The sequence below is a fragment of the Podarcis muralis genome, chromosome 11, assembly GCF_964188315.1.
Source record: "Podarcis muralis chromosome 11, rPodMur119.hap1.1, whole genome shotgun sequence".
NCBI lineage: Eukaryota > Metazoa > Chordata > Lepidosauria > Squamata > Lacertidae > Podarcis > Podarcis muralis.
In genome coordinates, this window is record NC_135665.1 from 53773188 (window position 1) to 53800308 (window position 27121).

The following is a 27121-nucleotide window of genomic DNA, read 5'->3' on the forward strand; positions in this document are numbered from 1 at the left end:
TCATAGCAGGAGATGGTCCACACTGCAATTTTAACTGTGACACAAGTCAGTGCTGGCAAATATCAGCCTGCAGGCATCACTATACCAAATAGTTTGTTTGAGTCCCCTTGAGCTGATGGTAGTGGTGGTGTTGGGGGCAAACCATAGTTCAGTGGAAGAGAATAAGCTTTATCTCAAGGATGGGGAATCTCAGGCTCGGAGCCTGAATGTGATCTCCAGGCCTGTCTGTCTGCTCCTTGGAACTGTCCCCAGGACATCCCCCGCTCCATAGACACACCCTCTTTCCCCAAGCCACAGTTCACACCAGTCCCGCTTTGCATCCTCCTTGAGTGTTTTTGCCTGGCTGGATTTTGTCTTTCCACTCCAATAATGACTCTTGGCTTGCCTAGATGGAGGATAGAGGTGTGTGTCTGGGTGCATGTGTGTAGAAACTATACAAAGGTAGCATTGCATAACATTCATTGCTCTGCCCATTTTTACATCTGGCCCTCACCTACATGAGCTTCCTGGAAGACTGCCCAGTCAGAAATGTGGCCTTCAATGTGGGCGTGGGGGGCAGCTCCCCCCCCCCCCCCCGCAATCAAGTAAATCAATAAAAATATTTTAACTATCTGTGGCCCTGCCCGAAGTCCTGCATCCAACCACTGGCATCTCCCGGTAACAAAGCATCCGATAGCAAGTGATGGGGAAAATCTGAGACCCAGCAAAGTTGCTGTTGGCTATTCATAGTGGATCTGGTCCAGAGACCGTGTCAAACAAGTAGTCTGAGCGAGCACAAAGTAGTTTTCTGTACAGTTGTACCTTGGGTTAAGAACTTAATTCATTCCGGAGGTCTGTTCTTAACCTGTTCTTAACCTGAAGCACCACTTTAGCTAATGGGGTCTCCTGCTGCTGCTGCCCCGCCGCCGCACGATTTCTGTTCTCATCCTGAAGCAAAGTTCTTAACCCGAGGTACTATTTCTGGGTTAGTGGAGTCTGTAACCTGAAGTGTCTGTAACCTGAAGCATCTGTAACCGGAGGTACCACTGTTTTCCCAGTCCAAGACATGAAAAAATCCATTCCAAACTATAGTTTCCTAGCAGTTTTCAGAGATCTGGAAAAAACTGGCCCAAAATCCATCATGGCAGGGAAGGTCATAGGCATAGTTGGCAGGGGGACAGCTGCCCCCCTAAATCAATAAATAAAAACACTTGATTAACTGACCGATTGCGTTGCAGATAAACTTGGTTCTGCCCCCCCCCCAACATAAAGCCTCCTGTAAGAAATCCTGGCTACGTCCACGGGGAAGGTAATAGATCTTGGGGGGCAGGGAATGGTCCACCTTAAAGCCAAACTTTCTTATGGATGCTGTTTTCCGCCTAACCTAAATAGTTGGAGGCTGGCAGCTGCACCTGTTCGTTTTAACCTCTCTGGAACTCGGCGCAAACTTTTCGCCACGCTGGATGGACGGGAGGGAAAACTGCTCCCCCCCCCCCCCAAGAAAGAACAAACAAGCCCAAGGACTCGGGGAAAGTGCTCCAGCTGAGCTTCTGCTGACGGGCTGGAAAGGCATGTGGACGCGGCGCTGCTTCCGATCCGCCTCGTGGAAGAGACTACGCCGCTTCCAGGTTCGCCTGCTCCCGGGGGCGGGTGGCAGGGTGGAGCCAGCGCCGTCGGTGTTTGGGAAGAGGCGGGCAGGGACTCCGCAGGAGCCAAGAGCGGCGGAGACCCGAGGGAATCGCTGCCGGGAGTGAAGCGCGCGCGCACGAGGAGATAACGCACTGGGGTAAGGTAAGAGAGAGCAGGAGAGAATCCGGATGGATGGAGTACCCACCCGCCCCCGCCAGCCTCCTCCCGAAGATGGATCCACTTTAGCCGAGAAGCACCCCAGGGAGGAAAAACTTGTGGGTCGGGTTGCCCACACACGCCTGGGTGTGCTGGAGAGGGAATTTTCCACTTTGGGAAGGCTTGCCTCTCCCTGGAGATAATTCCGTGACGGGCCATTAGGCAAGAGCTGCTCCTGCTCCACCCGCCTCAAAGCTGAAAGATTTTCTCTTCCTTTCTCTTCTCTGCGCTTAATAATTTAGTTGGGAAAAGCGGGAGATGGTGTCTTGCTTCGGACGCAGAGACTGAGCGAAGTTCCGGACTAAGGGGCCATGATGAAACTTGTGTTTTCGGGAGAAGAGTTCTGTGCGTCTCGGAAGCTTGCCTCTCCCCTTACGCCAGTGGTTTCTGTTAAATGGTTTCGGTGGCCGCGGTGGCCATTGAATTATAAGGCAGAGGAGCTGGGCTCATTCGAGCAACTGGAGAGAAAGGGAGCTGCTTAACTTTAGTGGAGGGGGGAGAGGTGGGAAGAAGAGGAAATTGGGGGTGGGATGGGGGAAATCTGTTTGGAAGTGACACCAGTTGAAGTTCCTTTGTTTAACGCAGAGGGAAATGCACTGTGGTACCTCGGGTTACATATGCTTCAGGTTACATACGCTTCAGGTTACAGACTCCGCTAACCCAGAAATATTACCTCGGGTTAAGAACGTTGCTTCAGGATGAGAACGGAAATCGTGCGGCGGCGACGCAGCAGCAGCAGGAGGCCCCATTAGCTAAAGTGGTGCTTCAGGTTAAGAACAGTTTCAGGTTAAGAACAGACCTCCGAAACGAATTAAGTTCTTAACCCGAGGTACCACTGTACTTTTCTCCATTCTCATTTCACAGTATTACTATTTCTATATAGTGATCTCAGTGTGTGTGTATGTATGATTGATTGATTTCATTTATATCTCACCTTTTTCTCCAGGGAGCTCAAGGTGGCAAACACGGTTCTCCCCCATCTCATTTAATCCCCACAAGAAACTTGTGAGGTAGGTTAGGGTGAGAGGCAGTGATTAGCCTAAAGTTCACCTAGTGAGCTTTGTGACTGAATAGGGATTACTGGCTCAGACAGAGGAGCCATGCTCCATGGTAGAGGACCTGCTGTGTATGTTAGAAGCTTCTAAGTTTAATCCTTGGCATAAGGGGTCTTAGAATGCAATTCTGGGCACATTTTCCAGGGAGTAAGCCTCGCTGAACACAGTACAACTTACATCTGGGTAGAAGTGCAGACGATTTTTCTCTGTCAGGGTAGACAATGCTAGACCACCTTATGTACAGCTCTATAGATCTATTCCTGCATTGGAAACTGGGGTAGCATAATGGCTAGAGCATTGGCTGCAAACTGAAGAGACCCATGTTCAGAATCCCACTCATGCCATGTGCTCACTGAATAACCTTGGGTCTCTTTTGCTTGACCTACTTCACAAAGTTGCTGTAATGACAAAACAGATCATGTATAAGAGCTCCTTGGAAGAAAGATGGGATGGAAATAGATGAATAATGCGTGATGTTGAGATGCTGGCAGAAAAACTGATGTTGGGGCTGAGCTCCAGGACAAGTTAGGTCCGGGCAACATGGTTTCAACCATGGTTACAGTACTCAGCTCCAGAGTAACGTGGCTGGTTCTCTCTTATTTAAAAGAGCTGTCATGTATTCCTGCATTGGATATGGGTCACATGGTCCTGCATTGGATATGGGTCACATGGTCAACCCAGGCTCCTTGTGGAAGAGCCCTAGGGACACTTACCCAGATGCAGATACAACTGTAGGGAATCTTTCCTGCATGCTGCTTTTAAAATGGGTCTTTGTGCCCATGCAAATCAGTCTCCATAAACTCGAACGTGCTGGGTCTGATGTTAGTTCCTTCCATCCATGGAGTTGCTTGCTTCCTGTGGAGGAACGTTAAGCATCTGAATCATCCCCCAGGACAGTTGAAGCAAAGCTCGTGGCTTTTCGGAGTTTCGATCTGGTGTCCTAACTGCTGTGTAAATCCTGACCCCCAGATGTAGTGTTGTACTCATTGATACTCATGTTGCTTCTCAAATACAAAACTTTTTGTGTGCATGGTCAGTCACTGATTCTTGTGCACAGTCTGAATGCTTGCAATTTTTTGCCCCCAAATGGTGTTCTTTACATTGTGTTGTGCCATAGGTGACACATCATCCATTACTTGCTTCAGAAGTCTTTTAGAGTAGTTGTTGTTGAGATTCCTGCATTGAATGGGCTTGAACTAGATGACCCTCAGAGTTTCTTCCAACTCTACAATTCTATGATTCTATGAGTTTGAAGGGAGGAGAGTTCAAAGGGACATAGTCTGTGGGAGGGAGTTCCATAGTTTATAATTATGCATTAGAAGAACTTCCTTATCTCTTTCCTGAATCTTCTAACATGCAGCTTCATTGGCTGTCCATTAGTTCTATACTTACGAATTTGTCTATCTTGATAATCTTGGCATCATTTGCTCAACAATCTGTAATACTCAGATGAAGAGTTGGTGGAGTTGTTTTGTTTGTTTGTTTTTGGTTAGACAAGTATGTGGGCATATTCTGCTTGTTCACTTGGAATGTCATTCCTCTGCATAAACTGCAGCTTAGTTTCCACTGAGATGGTAAACTTGCACATTGGCTTCAGGTGACTAGATGCACTTTTACTCATAATGTAATATAAACAATGACAACTGGGAAACACTGGCCTATGAGCGCTCCAGTTGGAGAACAGCCTTTACCAAAGGTGTCATGGACTTTGAAGACACTCGAACTCAGGACGCAAGGGAGAAACGTGCTAAGAGGAAGGCACGCTTGGCAAATCCACACCATGATTAACTCCCCCCCCCAAAAAAAAATCAATGTCCCCACTGTGGAAGGCCGTGTGGATCCAGAATTGGCCTCCACAGTCCCTTATGGACTCATTGTTAAAACTGTGTTTATGGAAGATGAAATATACTCGGAGTCCTGCAGTGATTTCATGCTCTTTATTGCAGCTTGTAAAACAGTGATTGAATTTCCCCCCCAAACCTCAGGCCTTTATATACATTATTTACACAATGAGTCCCATCTGATTGGCTGATTCTGCTTCCCTCCTGGAGTCTGATTGGTCTTTTCCTGCAAGCCAATCAGTTGTTGCATTCTAGGATCCTACTTGCCTATTGTTCTAGGATCCAAGGTTAGTACATAACAGAAGACAATCTTACTCGGCTACGAGTGATCACCAAAGAAGAAGTCTCATACATCAATAACATCAAAATGGGGTTATTGCAGTGCAGTCTATATGGTGCTGCCCTTAAGGCTTGTTCAGAAGCTGCAGGTACTACAGAATGCAGCAGCACGGCTCCATATTATGTGCATTTAACGTAATTATTTCACTATATGCATGTGTATCCTTTTTGTGCTCTTGTTGTTGTTGATGAAGATGCATTGTGGCCACCCTATCAGCATGCCTTCCCGTTATTGTTATCTTTCCATTTTTTCTTCTTGGGTTGCAAATGGGAAGCCATTTGTTTTGTTGGTGAGGGATAATATAAAAATAGTGAAGATTCATTACAGCTGCAGTTATTTACCTTGGAGTGAGCCTCTTTGATTGGTTGTTGGTCCAGCATTTTCCTTACAACTTTGATCAGTCAAATCTTCCTGGAAAGTCAAGGTAACAGCCATTCCTCCATTCAGAGGTATATCAGTTCAGAAATGCTGCCTTGGCAAATAAAAGCTCAGTTAGGAATTATGTCCTTTAAAGTTGTCTGCCCTCCTTCTAAAACCACCTAAGTCACAGATTCATTGGAAGGGACCCCAAGGGTCATCTAGTCCCAAGGCTCACCTGTGGCTTTTATCACATCGATACACTTTATGTTCTGTTTTGTTGTCTGTCTTGAGCAAATATTCAGAATTCCCCCAAAATACTATCTTGTGTCAGCCGTGTGACTCATTGTTCCAGAGACACAAGACAAGTCTCATCCACTCTGATGACACCTTCTATGACTGTTGCCTTCTTGTTCGTCATTAAAGAGGACACAAAATTGTTGATTAAGTGTGATAACTGGAGGGTGTGCCCAGGTGGCAACAGTAGTATCCTGGGATGAGAAAACATACCTGGAGCTTGTAGGTGACAGCATTTGGGCTTGGATTAGTGTTTTAAATAGCAGCTGCCTCGGGTTTTGGGATCTTTTCCCCCACCCTACCCTCTTCTGCCCTATAAAAGAAAATGGTTACTGGTGAAGCCAGTGCACCCATAGAATGAATGGACCATGTTTCAGCCTTTACCCTTGGACTTGAGTCACTGCAATGGTTCTTGGATATTGCCATGTTGCCACTCTCACTGGCAAAGCCTCATTCCTGGAAGAGAATCTGCAATGTGTGGAGCTGTTTCCTCTAATAGGAAGCTAGTGTAGCATAGTGGCTAAAAAAACTATCTGCTCTATGAATGGGAAAGCCCAGGGTTTAAATCTTCTGCCACAAACTCACTCAGGCCAGCGTGGTGAAGTGATTTGGGTGCTGGAGAAGGACTGGTGAGAGATCCAGGTGCAAATCTGCACTCAGCTGTGATGCTCCTAGGGCAACCATGGGTCTGTTGCTAGATTTCTCAGGCAAACCTATCTCAAAGAGATGTTGGGAGGTTAAAAATGGGAGTGATAACCCAGCAACTTCTGGGGAGTGCACAGGCTATATAGACCACCGTGTGTTAGACAAATAGTTTAAGGTAGTTTTATCATGATCCCAAAGAGATGAGAGATCTGATGCAGAGGTGGGCAATTGTGTAGCGTTGAGGGTCAAGCTAGGAGGCCCTGTTGTCTATCCTTTTCTCACAACTCTCTTGGTTTTTTTTTACCTTTCAGTTCCTTCCATCTCTCAACATTTATTGGAACTCTTGCTCACAGGATAACTGCAATCAAACAGCACTTCAGGAAAGTGTAGCGTCTCTTTCAACATGACCTGTGCAAATACAAGTATGTAATGACGCTAACTTTGGGGGGGATGAAAACTCGTTAGGCTTCAAGCAAAGTGGGAGGAATTTGGGTAGGGGGAAATGCCCTAATTTGAAGACACTTGAAAACCTACCTCATTAGAGGTCAAAAAATGTGGGTCCTCGTCCTATATAACTGGCCCAGCACTGGTACCTTTCTGTCACATGACCTTCCACATCAACGAAGTTGGTCTGCAAATTGGGTCAGAGACTTCAAATTTTCGCCCAGATAGTTATGCGCACCTGATTCTTGTTTGCCAGGCCATAATAGCTGGTCTGTCATGAAGCCAATACAGTGGTACCTCGGGTTACATACGCTTCAGGTTACAGACTCCGCTAACCCAGAAATATTACCTTGGGTTAAGAACTTTGCTTCAGGATGAGAACAGAAATCGTGCTCCGGCGGCACGGCAGCAGCAGGAGGCCCCATTAGCTAAAATAGTGCTTCAGATTAAGAACAGTTCTAGGTTAAGAACTGACCTCCAGAACAAATTAAGTTCTTAACCCAAGGTACCACTGTATACAGTTCCCTCTGCTGCTCTCAGCTGCTCTCCCTTTTTATGGTTCTTTATCCTCAAACTGGTGATGAGATGGACAACCCTTCAAACAGAGGACTGTCCCTTTAAGGCTGGAAATCTGGCTGCCCTACATTTGCTTCTCTCGCTCTTTCATATTGCCTGCCACCCACATCTGTTCACCTAATTACTACCCCTTGCTCTGCCTGGCCCCAACTTGCTGCATGCCACAACTGCCATAGCACTGAGTGCCCAGCAAAGGATTCGCTGTGCAACCAAGATTTACGCGAAACCATCTTTTGCAAACACTTGCTGTGTTTTGCACACTCTTTCTGTTGCAGAGCCCTTAGCCCACATATTTTCCAGCTTTCCTCACTTCCATCACAGCTCGCAAATTGCTTTAAAAATTCTCAGGGTGGCAAAATCCATGCCAGACCTTAGACTTTGTATTTGCACAATGACGTGGGTGGCACTGTGGGTAAAACCTCAGTGCCTAGGACTTGCTGATCGTAAGGTCGGCGGTTCGAATCCCCACGGTGGGGTGAGCTCCCGTCGTTCGGTCCCAGCTCCTGCCAACCTAGCAGTTCGAAAGCACATCAAAGTGCAAGTAGATAAATAGGGACCGCTTTAGAGCGGGAAGGTAAACGGCGTTTCTGTGTGCGGCGCTGGTGCTGGCTCGCCAGATGCAGCTTCGTCACGCTGGCCACGTGACCCAGAAGTGTCTTCAGACAGCGCTGGCTCCCAGTCTCTTGAGCGAGATGAGCGCGCAACCCTAGAGTCGGTCACAACTGGCCCTGTCGGGCAGGGGTACCTTTACCTTACTAGTAAATATACACATAACCCTTTGATGTGACCCTCTCTCCCTTCCTCCTCCTTTGTTACATTCCGTTTTAATTTTTAAAGCCGGCAAGCATGTCAAGGTTACAACGCTGATGGATTTGAGAGATAGACATGTAGGCATGAGATTTGTTCATCAAACACTGGATGTCACCATTGTACCACACAAACATCACTGATATCAAGAGTTAAGGGGTGGGACAGCTCCCATTCGGTTCAAGCCAGTTTTCTTCATGTGGAATAGAATTCTGCCTCTTTCTCTTCCTTTGCAGCCAAGATAATATTGGTCCTCCCTCCACTGTGCATAGAAATCTGCACTTAATATTAATGCTCTTCCGTGAGCAGACTTGATTTCAAAGCTGCTACCACGGGTCACATTGGATGCAGACTCTGCCATCTGCAGAAACTGGGGCTGCATCAGATGTTCGTTAATTTCAAATTCATTTTAAAATAGGGATAATCAATGCAATCAAACAAATTATCAGAAAATAATTAGGCTTACTTGAACATTAGGGATGCGGGTGGCGCTGTGGGTTAAACCACAGAGCCTAGGACTTGCCGATCAGAAGGTCAGCGGTTCGAATTCCCGCGATTGGGTGAGCTCCCGTTGCTCGGTCCCTGCTCCTGCCAACCTAGCCGTTCGAAAGCACGTCAAAGTGCAAGTAGATAAATAGGTACTACTCCAGTGAGAAGGTAAACGGCGTTTCCGTGCACTGCTCTGGTTTGCCAGAAGCGGCTTAGTCATGCTGGCCACATGACCCGGAAGCTGTACGCTGGCTTCCTCGGCCAATAAAGCGAGATGAGCACCGCAACCCCAGAGTCGGTCACGACTGGACCTAATGGTCAGGGGTCCCTTTACCTTTACTTGAACATTTGTGTGAGTTCAGACTTCTCTGTAGCAACCTTCTCTGCCCTCACTGTCCTCCCATTCATTTGCCTTCACTGACAATCAAGGTGACCCATGTCACCTTGCTTGTGCGTGTTCATGATATCATCACCTTTGATGTCCCATCGTAACATTATCTGGCATCACCAGTTAAGCATCACCTGACTGAGATGTTATATATAATACCAGTTGCCAGGGATTTTTTTGTGTGTGTGCAAGTGTATATTGTTAGGGATCTATAATCTTTTTTTTTGTAAGGAAACGAACTTGGGAGATGCTCCTGCTGTTAGATGGTGTTGTAAAACTGCATTGCATTCTTGTCCTGCAAAATATAAATGTTTGATGTTGTCCTTTAAAATGTGTGTTTCCACGCTGTCAGGGTAAAGGATGTCTTTGTTTCTCGTTTCATATTCTTGTTGCTTTCTAATGTGTTTTCTGCATGTACATAAAAAATGGAATGAACACAAAAGCATGAAAATAGATTATAGTTTTTTCAGAGAGCTGATGGCAATTCGAAAAAGTTTGCTGATCTTGATTTTTGCACACTGCACAGGCTTCACTTTTGTTTCTGGCAGACAACTTTGCATGGTGTTGGTTTTCTTTGCATAGTTTCAAAGACCTCCAAAACTGGGAGGGGGGTATCAGCAGACCACATGCAGGGCCGGATTTAGGTCTGATGAGGCGCTAAGCTACTGAAGGTAATGGGGCCCTTTAGATGTCCAGCTGTCCTTTGTCAACAACAAATTGTAGCTGTTTTTTGTGTTGAATACATGCTATATGGTAATTTATGGACCTAATAGGTTTCTAAAGCCATTTGCACATAACAAAATATGTATTTTATCAAAATACATCCAGTTATTTTTTCCTTTAATTTTTTGGGGGGCCACCAAGAGAGTGGTGCCCCAAGCAATAGTTTGTTTAGCTTACACATAAATCCGGCACTGGCCACCATGGCAGCATAAAGCAATAGCACTTGTCTCCACTGGTTTCTGTGACTCAAGTCTAGTGTTATAAAAGGGAGTGAGTTCATGGCTGATTTGCATGTAATCTTGGTTAGCTAGGTAACATAACTGAGCAGCTCTATAGCACAAACGGAAAACCTGCAAGATCGCAATGAACTTCCCACTGTAAGACCAATAAACTTCAGCCAGCTTGGCCAAGGAGGTTCAGATAATCTGGTGTTGTTTATTAAATTTGTGTACAGCCCTTTAGCTGTAGATCTCAGGGCCGTTCACACAATTAAAAAAAATCTAATCTAGAGCAGGGTTTCCCAAACTTGGATCTTCAGCTATTGTTGGACTTCCCATCATCCCAAGATGGCAGGACCAGTGGTCAGGGATGATGGAAATTGTAGTCCCAAAACAGCTGGAGACCCTGATCTAGAGCAGTGATTCTTAACCAGCCCCCCCCCCCCAGTATATTCCAAGACTGGCTACAGGTGAAATTATATAATGTATATAGTTATAAAAATTATAAATAAAGCACGTTCTATTTACAAACAATATAACTACCTTTCTACTGGTAGGATAGGGGGGCCACAGGAAGGAAACAAGGTCAGAAGGGGGCCATGGTTGGAAAAAGGTTGAGAAACACTGATCTAGAGGTTACCAGGCTGGGGAAGCCTGATGAAAACGCTCCAGCCTGAATCTTTGCATTTCTAACTTGGAATACAGTTGGCCAGCCTGAGTTACTTTGGAAGATCCCAGGAGTATCGTTGGACTACATTGAGCCTAAACCATTAAACTTTTTAAAATCAAAGCCCCCGTGAGGTTTGGGAGTTGACATGGATAATGTCTTATATTGGTGCATGATAAGCTCCCAGTGACCCACCTTCGTCATGATTCACTTTGAAGCACCCAAATTTCCAGGGTTACCTGTTGCAATGTCCATTTTTTCATCATGTCCCTATTAAGTCCACTGGTTTGAACCATTGCCATGTTTAATAAGTCTTTTTAATCAACATTTGCGATCTTTGGATACAGGTCACCCAAAAGCCCGGATAATGACTACCACTCTAGTGGTGACACGCCGTGTTTTGAGAGAGGACAGGGGCACAGAGGGGAATTTTCTCCTGTATGGATCCACTGCATCTGAGGTGACTGAAGAAACTGAATATATCAAACAGGTATGATGTTTCACATGAGTTTATTAATGCTACCTTATGCAGAGCCACAGCACTCTTCCATCTAGCCCTGGAGCTCTCTCCAGATATTGTTGAGCTACCTTGTCCATTATCCCTGACCTTTTACCAGACTGACAAGAGCTGATAGGCTAGCTCAAGGGCAGCCAGTGTGGTGCTTCTCAGATCTTGTTGGACTACAATGCCTGTCTGTGGACATAAAGAACTTAAGGAGAACCTATTGAATCAGGCCAGAGGCCTTTCTAGTCCAGCATTCTGTTCTCATAGTGGCCAACGAGATGCCCATGAATATCTCAGAAGCATGCCACAAATGCAGCAGAATTCTGGACTGCTTTGACTGGATGAGACTGTCCATGATCTCTGGGAATAGATATATCTCATCCGTGTTTCAATTTCATTGTAGATGCTGGGCATTGAGCCTTGGTGCTCTACCATTGAGCTCTGTCATTTGGATATAGCGATAAATGAGTTGACATTTTAAAACAAATGTCTTGAATTATGGGTTTTCGCTCTGGCTCTGGTGCGGGTAGCTCAGGCTTGGCGGCAGCAGAGGGGCTATTGGGTGATTGCCCTAAAAAAGCTCAACAGCTTTTTGTGTCCAGATTTTTACCTCTTGAAATAGGGCAACCCTATCCAAAAAAGAAAACTGAAGCTTAAAAAATAATAATGATATTAAGGCCACTTTTTGATATGAGGTTTGGTGAAACGTTTGAACCGCATTTGTATTTGGTCCATGGTGCAATCCTATGCATGTCTAGGTATAGTAGAGGTAAGCCCCATTGTGCTAAATAGGGTTTTACTGTGGGTTAAACCACAGAGCCCAGTACTTGCTGATCAGAAGGTCAGCGGTTCGAATCCCCGTGATGGGGTGAGCTCCCGTTGTTCGGTCCCTGCTCCTGCCAACCTAGCAGTTCGAAAGCACATCAAAGTGCAAGTAGATAAATCGGTACCGCTCTGGCGGGAAGGTAAACGGTGTTTCCGTGCGCTGCTCTGGTTCGCCAGAAGCGGCTTAGTCATGCTGGCCACATGACCCGGAAGCTGGACGCTGGCTTCCTTGGCCAATAAAGCGAGATGAGCGCTGCAACCCCAGAGCTGGCCATGACTGGACCTAATGGTCAGGGGTCCCTTTACCTTTATAAGCACATAGAAAGGATTGCTGCCTTTGATTTCTAAGAACAGAACGTCAAGGATGTGACTCCTTTTGCTTTCCTCCTGCAGATTAGATCGACGCTAGCAAAAGTTCAGCCTCTGCTGTGTAGAAATGACTCAAGTCATGGGGTTGGAAACATCATGCTGGATTCAAAGGTTAGAAGACTTAAAATGTATAATACAAGGGCTACGTTGTGTTTGGTTACCTTGCAGTGTGCATGACAATCACGTTCTCTGTAGAGCAGTGGTGGGGAACCTCAGGCCTGGGGTCCAAATGTGTCCCTCCAGTTTTTTTTGTCAGGCCTTTGGGTTTATCCTCCCACTGCAGGCCACATTGATCACTGGCCATCCTTGAATGCTTCCGCTTGGCTGGAATGTGCTCTTGAATTCTGGTAGTACCTCTTGAAGGACAGACACAGAGAATCGTAGGATTGCAGGAATTGGAAGGGACTCCAAGAGTCATCCCGTTCAGCTCCTTCCAATGTAGGGATTTCAACTAGATCATACATGATAGTTGACCATCCAACCTCTGCTTACAAACCTTCACTGAGAGCCAGTGTGGTGTAGTGGTTAAGACCGGTAGACTCATAATCTGGTGAACCGGGTTCGCGTCTCCGCTCCTCCACATGCAGCTGCTGAGTGACCTTGGGCTAGTCACACTTCTCTGAAGTCTCTCAGCCTCACTCACCTCACAGAGTGTTTGTTGTGGAGCAGGAAGGGAAAGGAGAATGTTAGCCACTTTGAGACTCCTTCGGGTAGTGATAAAGCGGGATATCAAATCCAAACTCTTCTTCTTCTTCTCCAAGGAAGAAGAGTCCACCACCTTTCAAGGGAGTCTGTTCCACTGACAAGCAGCTCTTTTATACACCTGCCTCTTACATGGGAGACACACCTGTTGCTCCACTAGCTTTTGCCTCCAGCCCTGCCTGCCACTGGCATGTGGCCCTGGGAGGGTTGGCTCAGAGGGGAGTGCGGCCCTTGGCTGAATCAGATCCTCACCCCTGTTGCAGAGTAAGAAGGTGCTTGCTGTCCACTCTTGGCTCCCACAAGAACATGTGCAGATTTTGAGCAATGTGGCTGGTTCTGCCACACTGGGCGCTGTGGGGCTTTGCAACATAGTGAAATGAGCAGACTGGAAATTGACAGGCAGGGGTGCCAAATTTTGGCCTTGCACAGGGCGCCTCTGAAATTTTAAAGACCGAAGTCTGCCATTGTGGGAAGGGCCACTGGCAGAGCATCTGACTTGCATGCAGAAGTTCCCAAGGTCAATCCCCACATCTTCCGTTAGTTCTAGGAGAGTCATAGCCAGCCAGTGTAGACAAGGCTGAGCTGGATGGACCGATGGTCCGACTCAGTATAGGCCAACTTCCTGTGTTTTCAGGAATCTCCCCTGCAGGTTTTTGAAAGCAATGGCCAAATAATTCAATTTCTACTGTTGTGCTGGCAAAATGGCAGGACTCGCCAATTGTCCTGAGAAGCTGATGCTAGAGGATCAGGCTGCTTGTTAACCAGGAGGTCGTGGGCCTCTCGGGGCACAAGGCAAGATGAATGTTCACCAAGAATGTTAGGGAATTACGTGTGGCTTTTCGCTCTCTACCACCGCTGATCTGCAAACCTAGGCAGAATGGCTTTGCTGCCTGTTGCAGAGTTCCAAGCGCTAATTAATCTTGCAGGCAGAGAATATCTTCCTGGGGGAATCAAAAGCTGTTATTTATCAGGTCTGTTGTGCTAATGCTTTCAAATATGAAACCCCAGGGAGCCGAGCAAATAGAACATGGTTTTTTATTGTTATGGGTGTGTGTGTGTGTGTGTGTGTGTGTGTAATATAAACACTCTTGGGTCTCACTTCAATGTGGAGATGAGGACAGGGCAAGAACCTTTGGCTTGCAGGAATGCTTGTCAAATTGCCTCCGTGTTAATATCACAGGAAGCTGATGTATACAAGGTCAGATGGCTTTCCCATCTGGACCAGTATTGCTTACTCTGACTTGCAGCCACTCCCCCTCAGTCTCAAGCAGAATACACTGCTATCCTTTCTTTTTAACTAGGGATGCCAACCAAAATTGAGTCTAGAACCTTCTGCCTGCAAAGCACATGCTCCTACTGAGTGGTGACCCTCTCTGTGTTAATTGGGTGACTTGCGTGGCGAGTTCCTGCCCCCCCCCCCGTGGAAATAAAGACACATGACACAGTTATTAAGGTTAATGGGCTAAATAAGGCCACAACTTTATTGGTTACAGGTGATGAGCGGTATGCTGGTAGGCGGGAAAAGAGGGAGGTCCCCGGCTGAACTTGCGTTAAATAGGGCAGGCCATGCCCCCAGAGCCAGCCGATTGGCTGGCCAGGGGGTGATGCGGCCGGGGATTCCCCCAATCGTGCAGGGGCCGTGACGCCCGCAATTCCACCTCCTTTGCAAGGCGGAAGTGGCTTTACAAACATCCTAACAACCCCCTTGGATTTGGGGGTTGCGAAACATTTTGGTTCTGGACCTTTTGTGTTCTGGACATTTTGTGTCCAGAGTGGCACAGATGCATTGGGCATGAACACGACTTTGTTCAAACCACAGAATGTGAGCAGTTTCCCCACAGTTTTTAGTTCCCTCCACCCCCCATTTATAGGGTACTAGCAGCCTTGTACCTGACATGGTTCAGGAACTCTAAGAAAGCAGAAAAATCAGTGCAGCTTTGAAATCAGTGGTAAACTGCTGTGCAGTTTTGAAAGATGCAGTCTGCCATCTTGATTCAAAATGGCGCCCAATTGTATCCAACAATAGACAAAAACTTGCTCCTTGATTTCAGGAACCATTATTTGGTCGTAATAGTTTACCAGGTGCCCAAATGCATAGTGGGCAAACAAACAACTTTCCGAAACACACATCTAATGTTAGTTGAGCACTCAGGCTTTATATGTTCCTTGGTTAAATCTCAGTTTGGAAAACAATCGCGAAGTGCTAGTGCACAGTGGCGTAGCGTGGGTTGTCAGCACCCGGGGCAAGGCAAGTAATTTGCGCCCCCTAACCCATGGATTTGCGCCCCCTAACCTGTGGATTTGCCCTAACCCCAGATGTTGCGCCCGGTGTGGCCGGCCCCCCCTGCACCCCCCACGCTACGCCACTGCTAGTGCAATCACATTAAGGTTCCCTTTGTTGTTGTTGTTGTGCTTTAATAAAAATATGAGCTTATGCACATCTATAAGCAGTAGAAGCAAGGCAGATGCAGAGTGAAAACGACAGCATATGTTAATTCTGAATCCAATTAATCTGAAGCAGAATGAGTCCGCAGAATGATAATGAAATGGGGGGAAATTGACCATCATTAACATGATTTCATATTAGCCATATTCTGAAGGATCTGAATTGCGACCTGATCACAACGCCCTCTCCTCCAGCTACAAGGAGACAGTGGAAAAGACGAACAAAGCAGAACAGGAACTGTCACGCGTGAATAAAGAAAACGAAATTTTAAAGATCAAGGTGTGTCCATGTAAAATAAGTACTTCTGTGTCCTTGCCTACAAAGAAATCTCATTTATGTTTCAGCTTAGTTCTGCAAAATATTTTTGGTTCCTTGTTGGTTTTGAAATTGAGAGACTAGAATATTCAAACAGCTGTCAAACCTGTTTCTGGAGCACAACACTTCAGACTGCAGCAGGGAGATGGCACGTTTGAATGCTTCGCGGTGTAAAACAGATAAAAAGGTAAAGGTAAAGGTACCCCTGCCCGTACGGGCCAGTCTTGCCAGACTCTAGGGTTGTGCGCTCATCTCACTCTATAGGCCGGGGGCCAGTGCTGTCCGCAGACACTTCCGGGTCACGTGGCCAGCGTGACAAGCTGCATCTGGTGAGCCAGAGCCGCACACGGAAACACCGTTTACCTTCCCGCTAGTAAGCGGTCCCTATTTATCTACTTGCACCCGGGGGTGCTTTCGAACTGCTAGGTTGGCAGGCGCTGGGACCGAACGACAGGAGCGCACCCCGCCGCAGGGATTCGAACCGCCGACCTTTCGATCGGCAAGTCCTAGGTGCTGAGGCTTTAGCCCACAGCGCCACCTGCGTCCCTGTAAAACAGATATTGCATATGAAAAGCTAGACTGTGGGAAGAAGCATTCAGGGCCAATGCTTCACTTGTTTGCTTAGAATCTGTATCCCACACTTCATCATGGATGATCTCAGGGTGCGTAACGACAATTTAAAATACAATAAAATGGAGAGAGAAGGGGTGGATAAACAAAGCAGTCAAAATAGCTCATTTGCCAGAGTGTAGTTCATATAGACGTATAGTCATACTGGGTCCCGCTTGAACTACTGCAATGTGCTCTATGTGGGGCTACCTTTGAAGGTGACTCGGAAACTACAAATAATCCAGAATGTGGCAACGAGTCTAGTGACTGGGAACCGCCGATGGGACCATATAACACCAGTCCTAAAGGATCTACTCTGGCTCCCAGTACAATTCTGAGCACAATACAAAGTGTTGGTGCTGACCTTTAAAGCCTTAAATGGCCTCGGCCCTGTGTACCTGAGGTCCAGCTCCAAGGGCCTTCTGGCGGTTCCCTCACTGTGAGAAGTGAGGTTGCAGGAATCAGACAGAGGGCCTTTTCGGCAGTGGCACCTGTGGAATGCCCTCCGATCAGATGTCAAGGAAATAAACACCTATCTGAAGGCAGCCCTGTATCAGGAACTTTTTAATGTTCGATGTTTTATTATGCTTTTATATTGGTTGGAAGCTGGCCAGAGTGGCTGGGGCAACCTAGGACTCAGCTATACAGCTGCAAATATAATGTTTTAAGTGCATTATACAAATGTGACACCAGATGGCAATGGTGAGCTAATGGCAAATTCAATATATATTCTTTTTTTAAAAAAAATAAAGCATTTTCACAGTGGTTTTTTTAAATATATGTGTAGATTCCACCCCAGTCAGATGTGCAGGGTACAAAAGTAGTAGTAGTAGTAGTAGTAGCAGTAGAAGAAGAAATAAATAAATGCTGGAAAGAAATGAAAGAATTTAGCTAGTGCCAATAGATAGAGATCGTTGGCACTTTCTACATCTGGGGGATGGGGTGAGAAGGCGAGGGTGGCATTGCCAAGAAGGATTTCTGGAGGGTCATAAATGCTCTGACTTCACTCAGTGATAGCATTGCCAAGAGGGCAATATGGGGCAGTGGCACTTGCAGACCAAAACCGAGATACGTAATCTCCTTTCTTGTGTGCTGGTTTTGCACATGCTGGTACATTTACATTTCTTTTTTGTGGGTGAGCATTCAATCGTGCGATTTTCCCTCACCCCCATGGCAGTTTGAAATGGTACGATCCAGGAACATCTGGCCTCTGGTTGGCCACTGTGAGAACAAAATGCTGGACGAGATGGGCCTTTGGCCTCTTCCAGAAGGGGCTTGTCTCATGTTCTCATGGATGGCAGTGGAAGCGAACCCATCAAGAGTTTGCATAAGCTACTAGCCCCTGCTTGGTCTTGAATATGCAAGGAATGGTGTGCTTTGCATTGGCTTGGCGGTGTCTGGAGCCACTGTGTGAGGCTCTGTGTTGAAACTCAAGATTGCTGTGGAGCATAATGGACATGTCTGCAAAATATTGGAAGTAAATACATGGTTGGGACTGGGCTTTTGAAAGCTTGCTTTCTTGGCACCAATGCTAGTGTTGCCACCCTTTTAACTTAAAGCCCCAGCTGTTTTTTGATAGCAGGTCTGGGAGGAAAGTGGGCACACTCTTCCTAGTTGCTTGGCAACCGCCAGATGCAATTGAACAAGTCTTTCCTGTGTTTACCGGACAGCCTGGGCTTTCTGCAGAGCAGGACAGATGAATTTAAGGTGAAAGGGGAGGGTGGGGAGTCAAAGCAGCTGTACAACCAAGAGAGTATTACGTGGGAGGAAGGTTAAAAAAAATAAAAAATCAAGGCAGTCTAAATTTCCCACCATGACAACAATGAACCTCTCCTGACCAGCCTCTCCCTCTCAGTTAGTCTCCATATTCCATAGCTGCCTGCAGAGGCAACTAATAATACATACTTGGATATTTTATCCATTTTGTTGCAATTTAAAGTATGCTTGCCACATTTTGAGTCAATTGCTCTTCAAGAGCAGCCTGCATGCACATATAGGCAGAGATGGATGTGTGCACAACAGTCTGTGAGTGTGAATGTGCGCAAGAATATTAACAAGAAGTTTCAGTCTAGATTAGGGATGCCATATGTCCAGACTTTCCCTGACATTACTGGAATTTCAAAGGCGGATTTGACATTCGGGGGAATTTCCAAAAGGTGGTTTCCTTAAAATAAAATAAAAATAAATATTTTTGGGGGTGTCCTGGTTTTTACTTTTTGAAATACGGCAACCCTAGACTAGATGAATATAGGAGTGTAGACTCTCTTCCTATTGTCTCTCTTCCACTTTGGCTGCCACCTGGTGGTGGTAGCCAACTATTGCAGCTAAGAATACCTTTAAGCTTCCGGGTGCTAAGCAGAGATGGCAAAGGACCTCATGCTGTCCTCTAGTATAAACACTTTCCTAAGATACTAAGTTGTACCAATGGTTGCATGAGGTTAAGGCAGCTCATGCAACTGATCTTTCTCTTCCCTCCCCCAGTATCCTCAAAAGACCTTTTCCAAAATTTGAGGGTGGCCTCCTGAACAGAAGTGGGTTGTCCTGCCAGAGGGGTGGGGAATCACATGGAACTCAGGCAGGCCTCTTGTGTTCACAGTGTTCCTGCTCCAATACTCTTCCCTCAGCATGTTTTCAGGCAAATACAGAACAGAAATACAGTGTCCCATCTGCAAAGGACTTAGGTGCCTTGGGGAACAGAGGTAACCCAGAGTCCCTCACAGATGAGACACAGCAGAGGTGGAGAAGCTCCAGCCCATGTACCAAATTCAGCCTGTGAGGCCATTTTCCCAAGAGGTGTCCAGGTACCCAACTCGTGGCAGGAGGTTTGAGGCAGGTAACAACATCACAAAATCAGCTGGGTGACCATGTTCTTCACGGGGCACTTGATCACATAGCTGATAACCACAGAAAGCAAGCTTCAAATCCCCCTTTCCTTTGCTTTTTTAAGGTATTGTTTTAACCTGGTATGCTGTCTAGCAATGGTTTGGAATATTACAGGGGTTTTGCTTGCTGTTGTTTCATCTTAATATACCCATTTTACACATGCATTTATTTTACACTACTGCCATCCACCCTGACTTGTTGGAACTGGATGGTCAACAACATCCTAGATGAATAATTTGTGTATATTGGTCATCTCCAGCTTGATGCTTTGAGAGCAGCGGGCGTGGAATCTATGAAGAACATGTCGCATAAACTCCAGGAGGACTACAACAAGCGCTCGGAAGAGCTCAAGAAAAGGCACGAAGGGGCTATTCACGTAATGAAGGTATGATCTTGCATGGTTAGCAGTGACTGCCGGCTGCTTTGAATAGGTAGTGAGAAAGCGTGTTCTCCTTCATGGAGAGCACGTGTTGCGGTGGGGGCCACCAGGACACTCCAAAGTTGGGGGCGGGCTAACTGATCGTTGGCCACTGATGCGATTGGGGCTTCCCTTGTTGCTGGGAAGAAATTAATGTTGCCATTTATTGATTAAAGCCAGAAATGCTAAAACTCCTTGCACGAGGCTAGGGCTTCCTCTTTTCGCCCGTGCAGCGGATTGCCCGTCCCTCCCTCCCTCCCTAGAATAGGGTTGTTCGCTTTGACCTTGCTGTGCCTGTCATGGGGTCATCTGCTCTTGGGGCAGGGGCCCGGTAGGAATTTTGTCCATCTGGCTGATTGGCTGGGGCCATTTGGTTTTTGCCTCCTGCGTAGCAAATCGTCACAACTTGTAAGGTTGGCGGTTAGGCATTGGTTTATGGTTTGGTTGGTTGAGGGGCATGGATTGGCTGTGCCTGCCCCTCTAATGCTGCTGCTGCAAGGGATTCCGTTAAAGGAATTGGGGGCTAACTATTGCTTGTCCACTCTGTCAAGGGGGCTCGGGCCATAGCAATGAGCTCCTGGTTGCATTTGGGGTGAGGGCAGATTCCCTGCTCCGCGTAACCCCCAAGTGTATTCCCCCATTCTGACTTTCGCATTGTGCGGAATGTCAGTCTGTCCCCCATGGTGGGGGCAGATAGTCGCAACCAATGCCTAAGCAACCACTCACAAATTTGTATTTTAATAAAGTTGTGACCAAAATTATGCCAAAAACCTTAAACAAAAATTCTGTGTGATGTGTGAGTTATTGGGGTGGACCTGGGGACCTCGACACACAAAGGGGCTGGCAGCACAGCACCCATGGGTTGTTCAGATTTAGCACTAAAGAGCAGGTTTTCTGGAGAAAGCAGCAGGTCAAAGACAAAACTGCTCAGATCCATGCCTAGAAAATACCAGACAAGCGGAAGTGTGGGCGAGGCTTAAGTGTTGTTCAGAACCAGGGATTTAATGCCCAACCAACTGCAATTTGTAACCAAGGTTTCTTCTTGGCTTACCTATCGCTCTTTGTTCAAGCAAAACATACCAGGATTCCCAATTCGGACATAACACTAAGCCATATATTGCGGTTTGTTTGCCCTGGAGATGAGCAAAACTGCACAGATGGTTGCTTTCAAAGCAAACCATTAGCTGTGGTTGATTGTAATGTGTGAAACGAACTGAAGTCGGTTGCCTGTGGACCTCTGAGCATCGCTTCCTCCTCTTGTATCACAGGCCCGCAAGCTTGAGCAAGAACAAAAGTTGCAACAAAGCACGGACCACCTCAGCCAGCTGAACGTGCAACTGCATGAGAAGTACGTCCAGATTGAAGAACTGGAGAAACGTGTGCAAAGGATGGAAGAGGTGAGATTCTGTTTCATCCATTATGTGTGCAGGCTGCTCATTCTGCAAGAGCACAGACAACCCCACCACCATCACAACCCCTTCAAAACATGTAACTGGTATTAGAATTTTCTTAGGAGTGCTAGCTTCCGAAAAAACAAACATACAACACCTCCCCCAACTTTTTGGACTGAAAGCATGTGAGTAGCACTTGATGAAATCATGCAAGGCAGAAAAGTAGCTATGAATGGCCCTTCCCCCTCCCAGCATGACTAGCTGCTACTGTGACAAGAACAGAGGACAACATAGAAACAGGATAAATACTTTCATTGATTGAATTTATATCCTACCCTTCCTCCGCAAGGAGATCCTCGGGAGGCAAACACATCAACTTTTAATTTTTAAGCATTCTAAAACAATTTAAACCCCAAAGATCACTGGGTGACCATGGGCCAGTCACCATCTCTTAGCCTAATCTACCTCACAGGGGTTTTTGTAAGGATGAAAGAGGAGAACAATTTGCACCACCTTGGGATCCTTGGAAGATTAAGGTGGTATGTACATGTAAATAATGAAAACAACAACAACAAGTGTTAGATTTTAAAATGTTTAAAAAGTATTTCAGGAATGACAGGAGTCAGAGTTAAGCATCAGGTTCCCCTGCTCTGGATGTACGTTTTCCTTTTAACTAAAGGTGCATGCGCAGCTGTTTGCCTTTTAACCAGTAAAGCTGTAGACTGTTGCTTGAGCATTACATCTGTATTATTAATACTTTCAGTTGATCACAGCAGGTTGGACAAGCTATTGCAGGGAAAAGGGGTTGTGTGTGTATCCCCCCCCCCCCCAAGAATCTGATTATTGTTATCTGCCTGTTAAATATATTTCTCTGCACCAGTGAATATGCAATTTTCGCATCAGAAATGGAAAACAACAAATATTTGCAAGTTTCCCGGTTGAGGGAGGATTCTTGCACAGCCCTCAGCTTGTGTTTGCAGGTGCTCTACGATGGGGAATGCTGTGTGAGGGCTGAGAATCTGTTTTCTAACAAGGGTGCAAATAGGAGCCTTTAATTTGCTTTTTTTTTAAATCATGCTGCTCCATTGGTAATTAGTAGAAAGAAGCCCATTTATGAGAGAGCTTTGGAGCTTACAAACGCCTACCATTCTCATTCTTTGTCATCGTTCAAGCACGCTGGCAAAACCCTTTTGCAGAATCCTTCCAGCACTGCCAGCGAACAATCACCACCTCCTTCGTAGTAAATAGTGATTAGCAATGAGAAGTGATTGCAACGAACATATTACTTAAAATCCAAGCATCGCCATCTGTTCTGTTATTAACTTGGAAGTCAATGGGATCACATTCCATTAATAGAGTCTCAGCCAAGGAGTCAGATTGAGAAGACTTCTAAATGTGAAATAATTAAATGTGTAGTGCTTTGCTACAGTTCTGAAGGCTTCTTCCCAATGGAAAATAGGAGAGGAAAACTGGCGAGCCTATTATGAAGTCGTCAGGTGGTCTTTCTGCTGGTAATAATCTCATTCAGCTAATCTTCCCTGCTTTGCAACTGCTAGGAGAGATTTGCTGAGTGAGGTAACAGACCAGCATATATTTCTTTCTTCATATTTATTGTGTATTTATTTCATTTACACCCCAACTTCTTACAATAGAACTCTCCCTGCAAGACGCTCTATTTTGCCACCGAATGTTTGGGATGATGGCTCCTTCAACATATATATAAAAAAATGTCCAGTAGCACCTTAGAGACCAACTAAGTTTGTTCTTGGTATAAGCTTTCGTGTGCATGCAAGTGATTGTTAACCATAGTTGACCTGCTGGGTTGGGTTTGAACATATATCCAAGTCATCATTTAATAAACCTTGGGTTAGTGTTATGTGCTAAGCAGGTGGTTCATTCGGATCTAGCTAGAGGCATATGTACAGAGACATTATGCCTTTAGTTGCTGACGCAGTTCATATGTGTAGCCCTGGCCAGATCTTCTGCAATAATTATCATCATTTTGAGGAAGGGGGCTTGCTACATTATGCTGCAGTTGAATTCGGACCCTTACATAAAATGAAAGCAGAAATAGGAAATGCAAAGTGATTAAAGCTTTGATGACCTTCCATTCTTAGAAACTCTGGAACTTCTTTATTGATAAAAAAATATTGCCTCGAGTGTGAGAGCCTTGTGACTTTGCTGTTTCCTAGGAGAAGAAAACACTGAAAGAAAAGAAGCGTTGTTTAAAGAAGAAACTACACGAGATGATGTCAAACGCCGAAGATACCTCAAGGTTTGCACATAACACATGACTTTAAAAAAACACCAACCTTCTATGAGCATTTATTTAGCTTTTGAATAGCAAAGATAGTTCAAACCTTGCAATAATAGTGAAACATTATATTTTGTCCGTGTTGGGCCCTTGCCTAAAAAGAGGCCAGGCATCTATAAAAACACAGGAAGAGCCCTGCTGGATGAGGTCAAAGGCTCGTCATAGTCCAGGTTCCTGTGCTCAGAGCAGCCAAGAAGATGATTAAGGGTAGTGCTATTTTTCTAATAAAAAAAAGGTGCTGGAACTCGCCATGAATACCTCCATCTCTTAGAATGGCAATGGTGCCCACTGGAGAGAAGCTGGAATTGAATTCTAGCAAGTTCCAGCTGGAAAAAAAAGCCCTGCTTATGGGAAGCCCACAAGCAAGACTTGAACGTAACAGCACCCGCCTCGCTTTGTGATTCCTAGCTATAATGTTCATGAAGATTTTATGTAGATTGCCGCACATTCGTTAACCTTCAGTTTTCTACCCGGTAGTGATTTTCCAACATGCAAACCACCCTTACTTTCCCTTCTTCTCTCTACCAGCTGTGTGAAAGTTCAGACAGAGATCTCGACACTTCAGGAGCAAATTAGCCACTTGGAGCACATGATCCATTCGCAGCACCAAAGCTTACACGGTGTGATTCAACAGGTTAGAGCCTTCTAATCATACCCTAGTTGCAAACTGGTCCTCCGGGTGTGGATCTCTAGGCAGCTAAACCAACACAACAAAACACACACACAAAGGTGGGAAATAGCAGTGGACTTGGAGAATCCTCAAGGTTTGCAGGTGAACAAAAAATACTTTGGGGGGAGAAACCTTTCTCATAGGGGACCCCCCCCCATGAGGAATGAGGATTCTTGCTGTCCTTGGAATGCTGGCTGACAATAGAAAACCACAACAGAGGGGCGAAGGAATGGAGTGTCCTTTAGAAGGGTATGTACATTTTGTTGTGGAGGATCCCACATCTTTGATTTGTCAAAGAACAATATCACTTCCTGTTTACTTGGGAAGACTTGCAGAAACAGTTGCATTCCAGATTTTTATTTAACTTAGTTTGGCCAATAGGTCACCATGGCCAAGAAGACTGCATTTATCTCAGCGCTAAGAAAGGCTTGCTTAAATGGAGTTTGACTGGTTTTGATAGCTGGTGGCTACTTGAATGTACTCTCTCGGGTTTAGATGAGGTCTGGAGAGGAACATTTTGTCACTTTGATTATAGCCAGTGAAGTTTGAGTTTTTCAGCTGGCTGGCAAGCAAGGATCTATTTGCTGTGGAGACAATTGATGGCACTGGCCCAATCCCCGTTGCTCAAAATGCCCTAAGTCGTCACCGCCGTCGTCTTCTTAATTAATATATTTATTAAATTTGTATGCTGTCCTCCATCTGAATAATACAGGGTGGTTCACAACATAACAATACAAAATGAAAACCTAAAATACATAATAAAAGCAAGAACAAAATCAAAAGCAGACCAATAATACCCCCTCCCACAAACACAGTTTCTGACAGCCTATATATTTTAATGTTACAACAACACATTTAAAAGCACGGAACGGCTAGCTTGTGGTGCTAATTGCCATACAGAGTCCACATTTAGTTTAGCTGTATTTGGAGCAGAGGAAAAGTAAGGGGTCATTGGATTACACTGGTGGAAACTCAGCCAAATGTATTTAAATCTACATTCAAATATTGCACATATTGCAAAGAGAACGCTACCCTACAAGTACTCATGTCATGTACTCTCTACTCTTAAAAAAGCTGACAGTGTAGAAATCTACCCCAGTCATATACTCATAGAATTGAGGAACCACAAAACAGCGCTTCATTCGCACATCACTTTAAACCATAAAGGTAAAAGGTAAAGGTACCCCTGCCCGTACGGGCCAGTCTTGCCAGACTCTGGGGTTGTGCGCCCATCTCACTCAAGAGGCCGGGGGCCAGCGCTGTCCGGAGACACTTCCGGGTCACGTGGCCAGTGTGACATCGCTGCTCTGGCGAGCCAGAGCCGCACACGGAAATGCCGTTTACCTTCCCGCTAGTAAGCGGTCCCTATTTATCTACTTGCACCCGGGGGTGCTTTCGAACTGCTAGGTTGGCAGGCGCTGGGACTGAGCAACGGGAGCGCACCCCGCCGCGGGGATTCGAACCGCCGACCTTTCGATCAGCAAGCCCTAGGCGCTGAGGCTTTTACCCACAGCGCCACCCGTGTCCCATACTTTAAACCATAGTTAATATTAACTATGGATTAAAGGCAATGGTGTGTAGCGTGCTGATGCACACTTGCTAAAATCCTGGGCACTTTGGTCCTTCTCTGCTCCTGCTGCTCTGCTGCTGGGAACTAAGCCATGGTTTGACAGAGCCTTTCCTTGAACCAAGTTTAACTATGGTTTAACGTTTAAGTATATATGTGGTTTAAAGTGACGTGCAAACCAGGCTACTCTCATAGCTCTGTGGATGTGATTTAACAAAATTGCATCCGGAATGTTTTGTTACTAATTGTATTTCTCCAATTTTCTTTTCTTTTTAGATTGAAGAACTGAACAACGAACTGAAACATCAAGATGAAAGAATAGAAGGGCTGAAAGAAAAGATTGAGATACTCCAAGCAAAGGTAAAGAAATTACTGTGTGTGAGTGTTTATGGTAATGTTGTGGTCCTATTGTACAAATCTACAGTTGCTTTTTCTTGTACAACTGAGAGCAGTTCTCCTCATTAAGCAGGCCAAGTAATTTCAGACTGTGGAACTTCAAACCATTGCAGTGGAACTGTATTTTTGATGCTCCCTCGTAGAGAAAGTTCAGAGCAACTAGTAAATTAGCACATTGGTGCAAAAGCTGTGTTAAACTTTCCTGGGTTTCTATAGTACAGTGGTACCTCAGGTTAAGTACTTAATTCGTTCCGGAGGTCCGTACTTAACCTGAAACTGTTCTTAACCTGAAGCACCACTTTAGCTAATGGGGCCTCCTGCTGCTGCTGCGCCGCCAGAGCGCGATTTCTTTTCTTATCCTGAAGCAAAGTTCTTAACCTGAAGCACTAGTTCTGGGTTAGCGGAGTCTGTAACCTGAAGCGTATGTAACCTGAAGTGTATGTAGCCCGAGGTACCACTGTACATGAAATTCTGAACCAGTGGAGTTTTAAGAGTTTTGCTATAGGCAAACAGACGGTCCAGCTCTTTGTTCATCTAACTGAGTTTGTAGCATCTCAAATATTGCAGGGATGCTGGAGCGTTACTGAAACTTAACAGTTCCTACAATCAGAATTTCCTCCTTCCTGGTAGCACCCCATTTCGTTGGTAAAGGTAAAGGTAAAGGTACCCCTGCCCGTACGGGCCAGTCTTGACAGACTCTAGGGTTGTGCGCCCATCTCACTCAAGAGGCCGGGGGCCAGCGCTGTCCGGAGACACTTCCAGGTCACGTGGCCAGCGTGACGAAGCTGCTCTGGCGAGCCAGAGCCGCACACGGAAACGCCGTTTACCTTCCCACTAGTAAGCGGTCCCTATTTATCTACTTGCACCCGGGGGTGCTTTCGAACTGCTAGGTTGGCAGGCGCTGGGACCGCCGCGGGGATTCGAACCGCCGACCTTTCGATCGGCAAGCCCTAGGCGCTGAGGCTTTTACCCACAGCGCCACCCGTGTCCATTTCGTTGTTAACACTATGCAAAATCCTCTTCCCTGAGATGCTTCCCTG

General features: G+C 45.9%; 1 protein-coding gene across 3 annotated transcripts in view; it reads left to right on the top strand.

Moving 5' to 3' along the window:
- Positions 1-1540: 1540 nt before the first annotated feature.
- CCDC68 (coiled-coil domain containing 68) overlaps positions 1541-27121 on the top strand; it is a 34576-nt gene continuing 8995 nt past the window's right edge. The window contains exons 1-10 of one of the 3 annotated variants that reach the window (XM_028749269.2): positions 1541-1770; positions 6671-6781; positions 11019-11161; positions 12395-12481; positions 15660-15797; positions 19585-19710; positions 21012-21140; positions 23327-23409; positions 23977-24082; positions 25962-26045. In XM_028749269.2, coding sequence (XP_028605102.2) covers positions 6763-6781; positions 11019-11161; positions 12395-12481; positions 15660-15797; positions 19585-19710; positions 21012-21140; positions 23327-23409; positions 23977-24082; positions 25962-26045 — 915 coding nt within the window. In that variant the 5' untranslated portion in view covers positions 1541-1770; positions 6671-6762. The other 2 variants (XM_028749270.2, XM_028749271.2) reach the window with 2 other exon arrangements.